The sequence below is a fragment of the Ictidomys tridecemlineatus genome, chromosome X (assembly GCF_052094955.1).
Source record: "Ictidomys tridecemlineatus isolate mIctTri1 chromosome X, mIctTri1.hap1, whole genome shotgun sequence".
NCBI lineage: Eukaryota > Metazoa > Chordata > Mammalia > Rodentia > Sciuridae > Ictidomys > Ictidomys tridecemlineatus.
The window spans coordinates 43446961-43462859 of NC_135493.1; the positions used below are offsets into that span (position 1 = coordinate 43446961).

Consider the following 15899-nt stretch of genomic DNA (forward strand, 5'->3'; position numbering starts at 1 on the left):
TAGTCAAGATTAGATTTATTTTTTGCCATCTCTCTGGATTCCCTACCAAGAATGAACTGGACTATGCTGATGATAATTTAAACTACGTGATAATAACAATAACTACATAAGAATACAAAGCTACATTGGGGGATAATTATGATTTCAAGCACCAAATGATACTATCAAGAAAGTCAAAAGAGCTGGGCACATTGGAGCATGCTTGTAATCTCAGTGGCTTGGGAAGCTGAGGCAGGAGAATCACAAGTTCAAAGCCAGTCTCAGCAACTTAGCCAGACCCTGAGTAGCTTAGTGAGACCCTGTCTCTAAATAAAATACAAAAAAAAAGGGCTTAGGATGTGGCTCAGTGATTAAGCACCCCTGGGTTCAATCCCAAGTACCAAAAAGAAAAAGAAAATCAAAAGAAAACTTAAAGAATAAGAGAAAATATAGAGGTGTCTAATATCCAGAATATAAAAAGAACTCACACAACTCTACAACTGAAAAACAAATCCAATAAATGGGCAAAGCACTTGAACAGACATTTCTCCAAAAAGGAAACATGAATGGCCAAAAACTAAACTAAAAGATGTCTAATCTCAGTAGTTATTAGAAAAATGCAAATCAAAACTACAATAAGAAACCCATTCATATCTAGCAGTATTACTTCAATTAAAAAAAAATGGAGGGGCTGGGGATGTGGCTCAAGTGATAGCGTGCTTGCCTAGCATACGTGAGGCACTGGGTTCAATTCTCAGCACCACATAAAAACAAAATAAAGATATTGTGTCCACCTATAACTAAAAAATAAATAATTTAAAAAATGGAAAATAAAACATGCTGGCAAGAATATGAAGAAATCAGACCCATGGGCTGGGGTTGTGGCTCAGTGGTAGAGTACTTAGCATGCACGAGGCACTGGGTTCAATCCTCAGCACCACAAAAATGTAAAATAAAGATATTGTGTTCACCTAAAACTTAAGAATAAACATTTAAAAAAAGAAATCAGACCCTTACTGTATTAGTGAGAATAACTTGTTTTTGTTTGTTCGCTTGTTTTTATTATCACTTGTTTCAGTGCTAGAAATCCAATGCAGGGCTTCAGGAATAGGGTAGGCAAGCACTCTACCACTGGGCTATATCCCCAGCCTTACTGGTAAGAAGGTAAAATACTATAACTGCTGTGAAAAACAGCTTGGCAGTTCCTCCAAAAGTTAGACATAGAATTACCATATGACCCAGCACTTCCACAACTAGTTACAGACCCAGAATAATTGAAAACAATTATTCAACCAAAAAGTGTATGTGAATGTTTATAGCAGTGCTATTTACAATTATCATAAGATGAAAGCAACCCAAATGTCCTTCAATTGCTGATTGGATAAGCAAAATATAGTATATCTATATGAAGGAATTTTAATCAGTCATAAAAAGGATACATCCATGCTACAACATGGATAAACCTAAGAAAAACATGATGCTCCAGATCATTTTAATGTATAATTATAATTCACCAATTTAAAAAATAAATTAATAGAAGGCAGACCAATAGAGTAGAGAAAGGAGATCAAGGAGAGGGAGGAGGGGGGAAGATGGTAGTATCAGGGACTGAAATGGAGTAAATCCCCTGAGCCCAGTGGCACATGTCTGTAATCCCAGTGACTTGGAAGGCTGAGATAGGATAGCAAGTTTAGAGCCAGCTTCAGCAATTTAGTGAGACCCTGTCTCAAAATAAAAAATAAAAAAGAGGGCTGGAGAGGCTGGGGTTGTGACTCAGAGGTAGAGCACTTGCCTAGCATGCATGAGGCACTGGGTTCGATCCTCAGCACCACATAAAAAATAAAATAAAATAAAATAAAGGTATTGTGTCCACCTACAACTAAAAAATAAATGTTAAAAAAAAAAGAGGGCTGGAGTTGTGGCTCAGTGGTAGAGTGCTTGCCTGGCATGTGTGACGCCCTGGGTTCCATCCTCAGCACCACATAAAAATAAATAAAACAAAAGATCCATTGATAACTAAAAAATATATAAAAAATAAAAAGGATTGGGAATGTGTCCTAGTGGTTAAGCGCCTCTGGGTTCAATCCCTGGTACAGAAAGGAAGGAAGGAAGGAAGGAAGGAAGGAAGGAAGGAAGGAAGGAAGGGAGTGAATCATATTATTATTATACGCATTTATGAATATGTCAAAATGAATCCCACAAGTATAGCAATAATGCACTAAATATGGAATACAAAATACAGTGAAAAGACAATGAGTTCATTAACTTGAATTTAGTCATTGTAATTCTAGTTTTCTCTTGGCTGTATTTTCAAAAGAGATCCAGGGTTTCCTACTTTCTATACCTCTCTAGATATATCCCAGGAGCAAGCTATCATCATAAATAAATAAATACATGAATAAATAAATTTTAAGAACCTGGTAAGATGTCAGATACAATGGACAACAGACTATATGACTTCATTTACAACAGTTCCCCCCTTATTCACAGAAGGTATATTCTAATGCCCCTAATATATCCATCTCTATGGCAAGTTTAATTTATACATTAAGTGCAATTAGGAAAATACCAATAACAATAATAAAATAAAACAACTGTAAACAATTTACTCAGTAAAAGTTATGTAAATGAACTCTCTCTCAAAATATCTTATTGTGGGCTGGGGCTGTGGCTCAGTGGTAGGGCACTTGCTTAGCATGTGAAAGGCCCTGGGTTCAATCCTCAGCACCACATAAAAATAAACAAACTAAAGGTGTTGTGTACAACTAAAAAATAAATATTTTAAAAAATATATCTTATTGTACAGTACTTTCCAGTTAATCTACCTCTCCGTGCTTTTTTTTTAATATTTATTTTTTAGTTGTAGTTGGACACAACACCTGTATTTTATTTATTTATATGTAGTGCTGAGGATGGAACCCAGGGCCTCGTGCACGCTCGGCAAGCACTTTACCTCTGAGCCACAGCCACAGCCCCTCTCAACGCCTGTTCTAAAAAATATTTTTTTAAGTTGTAGATGAACACAATATCTTTATTTTATTTATTTTTATGTGGTGCTGAGGATCGAACCCAGTGCCTCACACATGCTAGGCAAGCACTCTACCACTGAACCACAACTCAGCCCACACCTCTCCATGTTTTATGCCCCCATGTCTCCTTCGCACTTTTATGAAGGTGGTTCTTTTAGGCAAATTCTTCCAGAACAGCCTGATTTCATCATAACTGAGGACTATCTTTGAGTGAAGTTCTTTTTCCTTAATAAACATATTCAATTCTTAAAAATGTGACAGCAGGGGCTGGGATTGTGGCTCAGCAGTAGATTGCTCGCCTAGCTCCTGCGAGGCCCTGGGTTTGATCCTTAGCACCATGTAAAAATAAATAAATAAAATAAAGGTATTGTGTACAACTACAACTAAAAATATAAAAAGAAAGAAAGCAATGTGGCGGCAGTTTCTTCATCAGGAGACACAGTCTTTCCAGTAATTCTTAAACTTTTTCTGTCCGAATCTATTCCTGAATGTGGGTAACCAAGCATTACTTGTAATAAATAACTTGATTTTGCTCATTTCAAGGGATGCCATATTGAAGTCTTTATATAGGCTCAATACTTTCTGGTGCAACACATCCTACACCAACAAACTTAATGCCTTTTCAGTACTTTTAACACTGTGGCTGTAACTTTTTCAGTTCAAAGTGTGACAACAAAACTAGCACAAATTTCTTTTTCCTTTTGCACAATTTCATGGATAGAAGATTTATTCTTACCCTATATCTCAGCAATCTCTTGGCACACAATCTTTCTTTCCTTATCAGTGGAGAGTTTTTACGTTTTCACTTAAAGAAAGCATTTAAAGAAATTGGTTTGTTTTCAGCATATCCACATTTCCAGCACTACTCCTCTTGTGCTTTCAGGCCATTTTTAAGCAAAATAAAGGTTACTGAACATAAGCACTGTGATGCCAAGACATACAGAAGATCTGATAACCAAGACAACTAGTAAATGACTAACAGGCAGGAAACTAGCATGGATATGCTCAACAAAAGGATGACTTACATCTTGGGTGAGACAGTGTGAGATTTCTCCACACTGCTCAGAATGGAACACAATTTTAACACTTATAAACAATTTGTGGAATTTATTTATTTATTTATTTGGGGGTGGGTGGGGATGGATACTGGGAAGGAATTTAACCCAGGGATGCTTTACCACTGAGCTACATCCCAAGCCCTTTTAAATTTTTTTTTTTTAATTTTGAAACTTGGTCATGTTAAGTCGCTGAGAGTCTTCCTAAAGAAAAAAATGACAGAGCCTGGTCTTGAATTTGTGATCTTCCTGCCTTGGTCTCTCAAGTCATTTGGATTACAGGTATGCACCACCACTCCCAGTTTTTATTCATGGAATTTCTATTTTAGTTTCTATTTTAGTAAAGCCATGGAGAAATGGGAACTACTGTATGTGAAATATCCAGACTAGGAAAAGGCATAGAAATAAAAAGTACATTAGTGGGTAGCAGGGACCACAGAGAGGTGGGAATGGGGAAGGACTGCTAATGGGCATGAGTTGTCTTTATAGTGTGGTGAAATCTTCTGGAATTAAATAATGGTAATGATTGCACAACATTATAAATAAACTATTAATCACTGAATAGTGTACTTAATTTTTATTCATTTATTTATTTATTTTTATGTGTTGCTGAAGATCGATCCTAGTGCTTCACACAGGCTAGGCAAGTGCTCTACTGCTGAGCCCACATACTTAGATTTTTAAAAGTCAAAATAGCTACCATTACACAGAATGCTCTTTCTATAAAGCATCATTCTAAGAAGCCATGTTCAAAACCAAGGTCCAACTCTTACCAGTTGGATTTCTTTGGGCAAGTTAGTAGACCTTTCTGTGACTCAATAATATCATCTATAAAATTAGAATAATAGCCAATAGACAGAGTAGCTGCAGTGCCTAGGGCCCTCCACAATTTAGGGGCCTGTAAAAATGTCTTAATTCATTTTTTTTTAAAGAGAGAAAGAGAGAGAGAGAGAAAAATGATTTTTTAATATTTATTTTTCAGGTTTTGGTGGACACAATATCTTTATTTTATCTTTATGTGGTGCTGAGGATCAAACCCAGTGCCCTGCACATGCTAGGTGAGCGCATTACCACTTGAGCCACATCCCCAGCCCCCTAATTCATTTTTTAATCAGAAGAAAAATGTTAACATAATCAAGCCTCCAGGTTTGTTCATTTTCATACCAATGAAAATGTAAAATATAATTTTGATTTTATTATGGAGGAAGGGAGGGGCCCAAGAAGACAAAAATGTCTAGGGCTTAGAAAAGTCATAATGAGGCACTGCCCAGAAAATGATCCTCAAAACCTCTAAAGGGCTGTTATGAACATTAAAGGTGTCAATAAATATAAAGCACTTTAAACAGTGCCTGTAACATGGTAAAAATTAGCTTATGGGGCTAGGGCTGTAGCTCAGTGGCAGAGCACTTGCCTAGCATGCATGAGGCCCTGGGTTTGATCCTCAGCACCACATAAAAATAAATGAGTAAAATAAGGCATTCTTATCCACAACTCCAAAAAAATTTTTTTAAATAGCTTATATTAGTTATTGTTATCGTCTCTATCCTCACAACGGCCCCATGAAGTAGGTACTATTGATTATTCTTATTTTACAGATGAGAAAACTAAGGCACAGGGAGAATAAGCAACCTACCACATTAGCTTTTTTTTTGAGGGGGGGATACCCGGGATTCAACTCAGAGACACTCGGACCATTGAGCTACATCCCCAGCCCTATTTTGTATTTTATTTAGACAGGGTTTCACTGAGTTGCTTTAGTGCCTCTCTTGTTGCAGAGGCTGGCTTTGAACTCAGAATTCTCCTGCCTCAGTCTCCCAAGCTGCTGGGATTACAAGTGTGAGCCACTGCACCAGGCTGCCACATTAGCTTTTGAGCAAGTGGCAAGCAAAGCCAGGATTTAGATGCTAGAAGCCTGGTTTTTGGCTCCTTGTCCTCAACTATTGCTATATTCTACCTCAAATAAATCTTATATATCCATATAGCAAACCCTCACATTCATAATTATTTTTGCCTAGAACAAGGCTTAATTAGGTATTTAAGAATTTCAAAAATGCATTAATTTGGGGGCATAAAAGGGATTGAACCCAAAGCACTCTACCACTGAGCTACAACCCTTTTTACTTTTTACTTTAGAGATAGGGGTCTTACTAAGTTGCTTAGGACTTCTCTAAATTGCCAAGGCTGGCTTCACAATTGTGATCCTCCTGCCTCAGCCTGCCAAGTCACTGGGATTATAGGTGTGTCACTGAGGCCAGCTCAAAAAGTGAATCATTTTAAGTAAATATGTAAGTAAATACCATTGCATCTGGTACCCAGGGGCACATAAATGAATGAGGTTTAGAAAACACTGGTAAACTGTGGAAACTTGAGATGTGTCAGAACATACTTATAATATTACCAATATTAGGTAGGCTACTGCACATCCTGTTTAAAACTTATATGGATTTCTTGTGCAACAATTCATCCCAGGACAACATATTCACCAGGTATCTAGCCAAAAGAGAGGAGAGCCTACAGAACCCGGCAAGAGCCAGCTTGAGGAGGAGATGATTGTAATTGAAATCAGAGCGGCTCTGGGATTGCCATTGTCTTCTTGGAAGGTCCTGCAGCTTGTGAAGAAATGTTTGCAGCATGTTCCCCCACCGGAATCTTGATGTTTTGCAGCCTGCACGTGGCAGCAGGGTGCCCTGTACTTCCCCAAAGAGAAAGTAGTAGTTCCCAACAGCCTAAGCATGCTAGAATGAGAAGTCCTTTAGAAAGTGAATTAGAGGGGGGGAGGGGCGGTGGCATACCCCTGTAATCCCAAGCATCTCAGCTCTGCTTGAGGCTGAGGCAGGAGGATAGAGTTCAAAACAAGCCCCAGCAATTTAAGGTGGCCCTAAGCAGTTTAGTGAGACCCTGTCTCAAAATAAAACATAAAAAGGACTGGCTCTGTGGTTAAGCACCCCTGGGTTCAATTCTCGGTACGAAAACAAACAAACCAAAAAATACCCACTGTCAATCCAGTCACAAAATTAAAAATAATAATAGGGCTGGGAATGTAGATCAGTGGTAAAGGTCCCCTGGTTCAATCAACAGTACAAAAAAAAAAGTGAATTGGTCACTTTCCTACCCCACCCTATGCAAACACAAAGTAGTGGGACTTATCCTTTAGGCAGAGTAGCTGCAGTGCTTAGAGCCCTCGATCCTTTTAGGGGCCTATGAAACTGTCTTCATTTATTTTTAAATCAGAAGAAAAATGTTAACATAATCAAGTCTAGATTATATTCATCTTCATACCAATGCAACAGTAAAATATAATTTTAATTTTTTTTTCATGAAGGAAGGGGCCCAAGAAGACAAAAATGCCTAGGGTCCTGAAAATTCATAATGTGACACTGCCACAAAAACGGTCTTCATAACTTCACCCTCCTTATGAGTCTTCCAGAAACCAGTCCACCAATCATTCATACAGTGCCTGTCCTGTTAATTTTTCCTCTGCACTGAGCAAATGTCAGGAGATGGGCTGGGAAACCCAACACTGCTAGACCCGAACCTCTGGTTTAGGAAGGCTCAGCTGGAGGAGGAGGATACCCCCGCATCCAGAAATGTAAAGACCAATGAGGTCTAACAGAGGGCGTGTAACAGATTCTAACAGAGGGCGTCTAACCGGCGTGAGCGCGTACTCTTTGAACCTGTGGGACGCATTGCACCACTATATTCTGCCTGGAATACAGTTATTTATTCATTTGAATTAAGACAGCACTACTCACTAACACCATTGGCAAGTTGCCTAACCTTCCTTTTGTGTAAAATGGAAATGACATAAGTAGTGGTTGTGAAGTTAAAATTAGAATAAATCATGTACAGTGCCAAGCACTGGACCCATTATTATTGGTTATTCTTATCATATTAAGAATAGTAACCATTCTGTAGAACCTGCAAACATTTCTTGGAGGGAGAATCAAATTGCCTTCAATCATATCGTGGTCTCTTTACATTAGATACCTCAGTGGTGAGGAAGAACTCAGAAAAATAGTTCTGGAAAAAGGGAGAGCAGATGGGCGCAGTGGCAGACCTGTAATCCCAGGGGCTTGGGAGGCTGAGTCGGGAAGATTGAAAGTTCAAAGTGAGTCTCAGCAATTTAGCAAGGCACTTAGCAACTGAGCGAGACCCTGTCTCTAATAATATATATATATTAAAAGTCCTGAGGATGTGGCTCAGTGGTTAAGCACTCCTGGGTTCAATCCCCAGTACCAAAAAGGGGGTGAGGGGGCAGAAAGAAGTGGTAGCAGGGAAGGCGGGGAAATCCTCCCGCGTCTACTGCAGAGACCTGGGAAAACTGTGCTTTGGGCGACCATAGAGCGAGCTTTTGCAATGCGGGTTGCAATAAGAAGGGAAGCCACCTAGCACGGTAAATGTTCCAAGTGCCATGAATCTAAGGAAGGGGCCCCCGTAGCGTAAGCATTCTTGGATGCACCTAGCATTTGCAGATTTTTCCACTTGCACTCTGACGTGCACTCGTTCTTGGAGAAGTTCTTGGAGCTTTCTCAAGAGGCACGTGGAGTTTCTTGCAGCGTGCATGTTAACTTTCACACTGCTCAGCAAACTCGACCCCAAATTCCCACTCTTGAAATGCACGGTGGGTTCTAATTTCAAAATCCCAGAGTAGGAACCCTTCTAGCCAACTATCTTATCACTTGTTCGACACAGATTTGGGGTGTGAATGGTACAGAATCATATAGTCCTAGGAGTCAGCACCTCCTGGGAGGGAAGAATAGTGTTCAGAGACCAATAGATAATAGCCTAACAACTTCACTTTAATATGCTTTGGCTTTTGAGGGCTCCACATTTACCCCAGCCCTTTCGTTTCCTTCAGGTAAGGAAAGGACAACTCGCCACTCTCAGGCTTCACAGCATCGAGGTTTGGGTGGAGGACCACTTCTCCATCCGTTCCTGGAGCTAGTACGAGGTCTTTCTCCTCGCCCCTAAGTCGATTTAACAACCCAGCACAGTCTCTTCCTCCTATCGGGCACCCCACCCGAGTTGACAATAGTTAAGCTGCAAATTAAAGCCATTTCTCAGCACAACACGCCCAATGCCAGCACCTCGCTCGTACACGCGCGCCCTATTTTATTTAGTCCTGGCCACAAGCGCGCCACCATCAGGACTCACCCACGCAAACTTAATGCACTGCGCATTCTAACAGAGGGCGTCTAACCGGCGTGAGCGCGTACTCTTTGAACCTGCGGGACGCACCGCACCACTATATAAGAAGGGCGACTCCCCCACGACACCAGAAGAGCACCAGACAACCGCAGAGCGAAGGACGCGCAGCTTCCTCGACAGCACTTCAGACATGGATCCTCAACAGAAGCGCACACACAGGGACATTAACTACCTCGGCATAGGGGCGGATAAGATGGATAAAGAACTAGACGGTCAGTGCTTTAAGGGGACAGGTGCTACAGCGAACTCTAAGAGAGGAACTTTTCCTAGGAAAGGCGCGTGGACAGGACGCTGCCCAGTCGTCGCCGCAGCTATTCTATAGTGGCCCTTTGCCTCCTCCTGCCCACGGGCCGTGGGCTCCAACGCTCTGGTCTTAGTTTTTTGCTTTCCTCCTTTCCTAGATGGGCAGCTTACCGTGACTTCGGCGGTTGCAGCGGGAGGAGACAAGCAAAATACGCGGTCCGAACCTGAGCCTGGAGCAGAAGCAGAAGAAGACGGCCTTGTAGCAGACGCACCCGGCCCCATTGACGACAAAAACCCTAAGGGCGACAGCGGCCAAGAGCTCGGGCAACAGCTCGAGGAGGCGGCCCCCCCAGCCGCGGAGGGGCCACAGCTCGCAGAGAGGAAGCAGCGCCGCTACCGCACCACGTTCACTCAGTTGCAACTGCAGGAGCTGGAGGGATTTTTCCGTCGCGTCCAATACCCCGACGTGTTTGCTCGGTAAGTGCCTTGCTTCAGAGGCGGCGCCCGTTTCCTTAGGGGGTTCAGAACTCTCCCCGACCATTTCTCTCTGCCTCGGAGCCAGAAGCCTCCTAGGGGACTTACGGACGGTGGGGGAAGGGGGGCGACTTTGGGAAAGCCAGTGCGGCAGGGTCGGATCCCGCCTTTATTTAAATTTTTGGTAATTTGTTAATCAGAGTGTTTTGCATTCCTTTTGATAGTTTTTAAATATCTCATTAAACTGTTTAGTCGTATTTCTAAGGTTTTTAGAGTTCTTTAGAGTTTGAGACCGCGGGGAACTAGCGTCTTCCTTGCCTCACGCTAGTGCCGGCTTTGCCACAAGGAGCGCTCTTTTCCAAACATGCGGCGCAGTTTTGAACTTTCCAAAGCCTAGGAGTCCTAGTGGTCCGAACCCGCGTGGATAATGAAGGGGCAGGCTATTCTAACTTGGCTGGAATAAGGGACCAGGACGGGTCGGTGTGGGGAGTGGAAGCGCCCATTCTGACCCTGCTGTACTCAACTTTCTTATATATTTATTTAGTTAGTTGTAGTTGGACACAATCCCTTTGTTTTATTTATTTATTTTTATGTGGTGCTGAGGATTGAACCCAGTGCCTCACAGGCACTAGACGAGCCCTCCACCACTGAGCCACAACCCCAGCCCCTGTACTCAACTTTCATCCGCTAAACAGCAAAAAATAATTTCCATAAGGCGCCCATGTGGCTTGGAGTTCACTTCTTTGAGAGTTCGCCTCTCTTTAACAACAGACGGAAATATTTTGGTTTAGAGCAGCGCTTGAAAGGTGTTTTGCTTTTTGTTTTTCACAAAAATTTTCTTGGAACCTCCCAAGAAAAAAATTTTATGGTCATTTTCTGCTGTTCCACAAACAGAAAAATTCTCATATTCTGCTAATATTACCCAGACTCTTTCACATATAGTCCTTTTTTTCTATCTATATAGATAAATTATCCTTGGGAAAACCCTCAAAGTGTATTACAGAAGCCAGGCTCGGTGGTGCAAGCCTGTAATCCCAGCTGCTTGGGAGGCTGAGGCGGGAGGATCACGAGTTCAAAGCCAGCCTCAGCAAAAGTGAGGCACTAAGCATCTCAGTGAGTCCCTGTCTCTAAATAAATTACAAGAAAGGGCTGGGGATGTGGCTTAGTGAAGTGCCCCTGAGTTCAATCCCTGGTACAAAAAAAAAAAAAAAAAAGTGTATTGCAGAAAACCAGACAGGGAGGTGGGGTTAGAAATAATGTATATCCATGTAGTTCACTTTAGCCACAACTCCATACACTGATCTTTTCAATTTTACCCCCTCAGGGAGGAGCTTGCAGGACGCCTGAATTTGTCTGAAGCCAGAGTGCAGGTCAGTAAATCTTGAAAATGCAATTTGGCAGGATGGCCATTCTAAAACATGCTTTAGGTTAGGTTTTGTCATGGACATTCTCAGTCTGGTGATTTTTGTTTTCTTCTTCAGGTTTGACGAATAAATTTTGGTGACTTTTTGGTTTTAGGTACTTGGGAATTTAGGGCTAAGTGCATGCTAGGCACTCTATGCTCTATCATGGAGCCCCACCTTCAGTCTTCCTCCAGGAGTCCTTTTAGTGTGTGTGCTTCTGCATGGTACTGATATAAGCCAGTGTTGAAAATGAGGCTTCCATGTCCCAGCAATACAGGCTACAAAGTTCCTAGAATTGCATGGTCAGACCTCCCTTGACCTACCACAGACTGTTTAATTCTCAAGAAGTTTCAGAGGTAGAATGAGCCTTTAAACATCCCGGAGAGAAACTTTCCTTGAAGGAAGCCAACATTGTCCTACTTACTAGTTACTTGAGACTAAAGGTAGGCTTTTGTTTTGAATAGGAGTTCTTCTGGATATGACTTGAATTGGGCAGGCTTTTTTTTAAAAAACCATGCTTGGTTTCCCCCACAACCAGGGTGACATTATTCCTGGTGAGAAGGGGCAGGAGCAACCAAGTAGCTAATGATTTGACATTTCTTTACCCTATTAGGTTTGAGCAGTGGTAGGAAGGTCCTGGACCTGGTATAATTCATTACTTAGACTGTATCAAGGTCTATAAGAAAACCATTAAAGAATTTGAAAAGTGAGAGAGATACAGCAATGTGCCAAGCTCTGAACAAGGGTTAGCTGAAGGAAAGAGATGAGCATTTACTCCCTTAAGATATTATGGCAAGGGGCTGGGGTTGTGGCTCAGTGGTAGAGCACTCGCCTAGCATATGACAGGCTCTGGGTTTGAGCCTCAGCATCACATAAAAATAAACAAAATGAAGGTATTATATCCAACTACAACTAAAAAATAAATACTTTAAAAAATATTAGGGGCTGAGGTTGTGGCTCAGCAGTAGAGCACTTGCCTAGCATATGCCTGGGTTCGATCCTCAGCACCACATAAAAATAAATAAAATAAAGGTATTGTGTCCAACTACAGCTAAAAAGTAAATATTTTTTAAAAATAAAAAGATATTACAACAATAAGGAAGTAGCTTTATGTGTTGCAGTTTAAAATATCAATGGCATATACAGTTGTATTTTTTTTTCTATTATGACTGTTGAATATACTAAATCAATCCCTTTCTTTCCCCTCTGATTGAAGGTTTGGTTTCAGAATAGAAGAGCCAAGTGGAGACGACATCAGAGGGCACAGATGCTCAGAAATATGGGTCCTGTCATCATGGGCCCCCCTATGGGTGTATTCATCAATGGGCCCTATACTGCTGTCCCTGTTCTGGAACCTGCTTGGAGATATGTTCCTATGATACCACAACCCTATGGACCCCCTATCCCACCTATGGGACCCTGGCCACCTATGCCTCCCAGGCCACCCATGCCACCCATGCCACCCAGGCCCCCTGTGCCACCCAGACCACCCATGATGCCTATGCCTCCCAGGCCACCTATGGTTCCCTTTGGTCTGGCGCCTGTAGGTATGGCATGGACCCCCATCATGGATGGTTATTTCGCAGGTCCCATTTTCTAAAGCATGGTCTTCATGATAATTTTTCCAAAATGTTTTTCTGCCACATATAAATTATACATAGCACAGCACCAAGAGTTGTTCAGCAAGTACAAGATTAGTTCATCAGACACCTGTTACATGAATTGCACTTATTAGCAAAGTTTAGTGCCTTGTTGTTTCTGCAGACTATGTGATTGTATGTTCAATAAAGATGTGTATTCACAGTATATTGGTTTTGAATGCCAAATGGTGGTAGTGGGTATAGGAGGGAATTGCTAAGGGAATGTGATTTGAACGGAATGATGAAGAAGCCTCCTTTCATAAGGTAATATTTAATGAGGTAATAGCCCTAAGTCACCATCAGTAGACTGTGCACATTCACAATTCTCTAAGTATCCATGGCAGGTTCTTATGACCCACACATTGTCTTTCCACACCTACTGATCCTCATCCCTCCCATTCTCATTCCCACTTTGCCCCATTGGGAGAACATAACATGTCAGTTGGGAAGGGTGCAAGTCTAGTGAGAGAACAGTGTTTCCAGGAAGGGTCCTGATCCATTAATGCAAAGGAGCTCAGGCTACACCCTGGACTCTAAGGGAAACTGTAAGGCTCCTCACAGGCAGTGAAGGTGGCAGCCAAACACTCACCCTGTACTCTAATTCTGCTTACTGTCCTTTGTTTTGTGGAGGAGGCAGAGGAGCAAGAGCCATTCAGAGCCAGGCACAGTGGCACATGCCTGTAATCCCAGCAGCTCTGGATGCTGAGGCAGGAGGATCGTGAGTTCAAAGCCAGCCTCAGCAATTTATTGAGGTACTAAGCAACTCACTAAGACCCTGTCTCTGAAGTATGAGAAAAAGGGCTAGGGATGAGGATCAGTGGCTAAGCATTCCTGGGTTCAATCTCTGGTACCACCCTCTCCCCCCCCCAAAAAAAGCTATTCAGGTTCCAAAGATCTGCAAATTCTAAGGCAATGAGAGGGAGCTCCATCAAGAACAGAAAAGGGCTCTTCCTTTCCTCATCTGCAGGCCAGGAGAGCAAATTACTGTAGTTTCCTCAGCTAGAAAGCAGACAATTTCACCTTCAAGTATATTTGGTTGCCTTCAACATCCTGGAGAGAATCCTGGTTCCTGCTAATTAAACACTGAAAGGGAACCTGGTTTAGTGCTACTCAAAGCAAGACGTAGTGCCCTGAGTAATGTTGCAGAATAATCACTCATTGAAAAAAAAAGCAGTCAGATATTTGCTTTGTTTGTGCTGTCTGTGCAGTTCTGTAGGGTAGAAAACAAAACCAGGGGCTGGAGCTGGAGCTCAGTGGCAGAGAACTTGCCTAGCACATGTGAAGCATTGTGTTCAATCCTTAGCAACTACAAAAAAATTAAAAAACAAAAAACTAAAGTGGGGTATAGGAAGGAAGGCCAGACCCACTTTTTCTTCTATTTTTCTTTCTTTTCTTTTCTTTTTTTTTTTTTGGAAATGAGGATAGAACTCAGGGTGTTTTACACTGAGTTATATCTTCAGCCCTTTTATTTATTTATTTATTTTCTTTTGAGACAGGATCTTGCTAAGTTGCTTAGGGCCTCACTAGGTTGCTGAGGCTAGCCTCAAACTGGTGATCTTCCTGCCTCAGTCTCCTGAGTGACTAGGATTACAGGCCTGTGCCACTCAGCCAGCCTCACTATTTTTAAAATATTTCGTTTCAGCAAAACCTTTGTTTTTGAGCAATTACTAGCAATATATGGTAATTTTATGAATATAAGTCATACTATGAAATGACTGCAGTGGATTCAGATAAGGGTGTCATGGTCATGCCAGAATTTTCTCACAGGAGGTGGCAGAGTGGTGGTAGTGGTATCAAGATAAGTTACAATCTGAGTGCAGTGGCATGCACCTGTAGTTCAGCCACTTGGGAGGCTGAGGTAGCTCAGGAGTTGGAAGCCAATGTGTATAGCAAGACTCCATCTCAAAAAAAAAAGATTTTAAAGATAAATTACACAGCAGTTACATGCTCCCAAATTGAATGGAGGAGGCTGTTTTCTCAGCAAAGCATATGGGTTTTGCAGTGTTGTCCAATACTTTTAATTCCTTTCTCTCCCTGATTCCACTGTTCACAATGTGGATGTCAACCACCAGCAAAGTGGCTGTATTTATTTATTTATTTATTTAGGTACTAGGAATTGAACTCGGTGGCACTCAACCACTGAGCCACATCCTCAGCCCTATTTTGTGTTTTATTTAGAGACAGAGTCTCGTTGAGTTGTATAAGTGCCTTGCTTTTGCTGAGGCTGGCTTTAAACTCATGATCCTTTTGCCTCAGTCTCCTGCACTGCTGGAATTACAGGTATGCACCATGGCACCCGGCAAATCAGCTGTATTTAATGTGAGACTTCTGCTGCAAAGAGATCGTCACTACCCCAGAGGCCCCAGCCTCTGTTGGGAGTGAGGAACATCAAGGAATGCACTCATGCATGCCCACAGCCATCCTCACCAGGTGGTTTTGAAATCAACCATTCTTATTGCTGACCCCTTTACTTCTTGTTAAACTTCAGGTTTCTCAATACCTTAAATCTTCTTGGAACCATAGGATTGGTATAAATACCAGGACTCCATCATGGGCCCTTGCCACCTCAGACTAAAAGCCAAACAGCATCCAGCACACAAATCCCACAGCTAACTCTTATATCCAATCTTACCACACAAACAGAACAGTTTTTAAATCTCAGACTACCAGGAAGAAGTAAAAAATCTGAATACTCTTTTCCATAAGTGGATGAGGTCTTCAAGAGACATTAATACTATTTTAAAAATTATAGGGGCTGGGGTTGTGGCTCAGCAGTCGAGTGCTCACCTAGCACGTGCAAGGCCCTGGGTTTGATCCTCAGCACCTTATAAAAATAAATAAATAAAATAAAAGCATTGTGTCCAACTA

At 41.8% G+C, this 15899-nt stretch overlaps 1 protein-coding gene across 1 annotated transcript; it reads left to right on the forward strand.

Annotated features, from left to right (window-relative positions):
- The first annotated feature begins 9235 nt into the window (after positions 1-9235).
- Positions 9236-13197, forward strand: Esx1 (ESX homeobox 1). Its single transcript, XM_005323428.3, has 4 exons — positions 9236-9483; positions 9673-9991; positions 11313-11358; positions 12608-13197. The coding sequence occupies exons 1-4, from the start codon at positions 9402-9404 to the stop codon at positions 12989-12991; spliced, it is 831 nt and encodes a 276-aa protein (XP_005323485.2). The 5' UTR covers positions 9236-9401; the 3' UTR covers positions 12992-13197.
- Positions 13198-15899: the final 2702 nt, after the last annotated feature.

Coding starts and splice junctions, on each gene's coding strand:
- Esx1 (XM_005323428.3), top strand. CDS start 9,402: ATGGATCCTCAACAGAAGCGCACACACAGGGACATTAACTACCTCGGC. Junction 9,992..11,312: donor TACCCCGACGTGTTTGCTCG/GTAAGTGCCTTG, acceptor TTACCCCCTCAG/GGAGGAGCTTGCAGGACGCC. Junction 11,359..12,607: donor TGTCTGAAGCCAGAGTGCAG/GTCAGTAAATCT, acceptor CTCTGATTGAAG/GTTTGGTTTCAGAATAGAAG.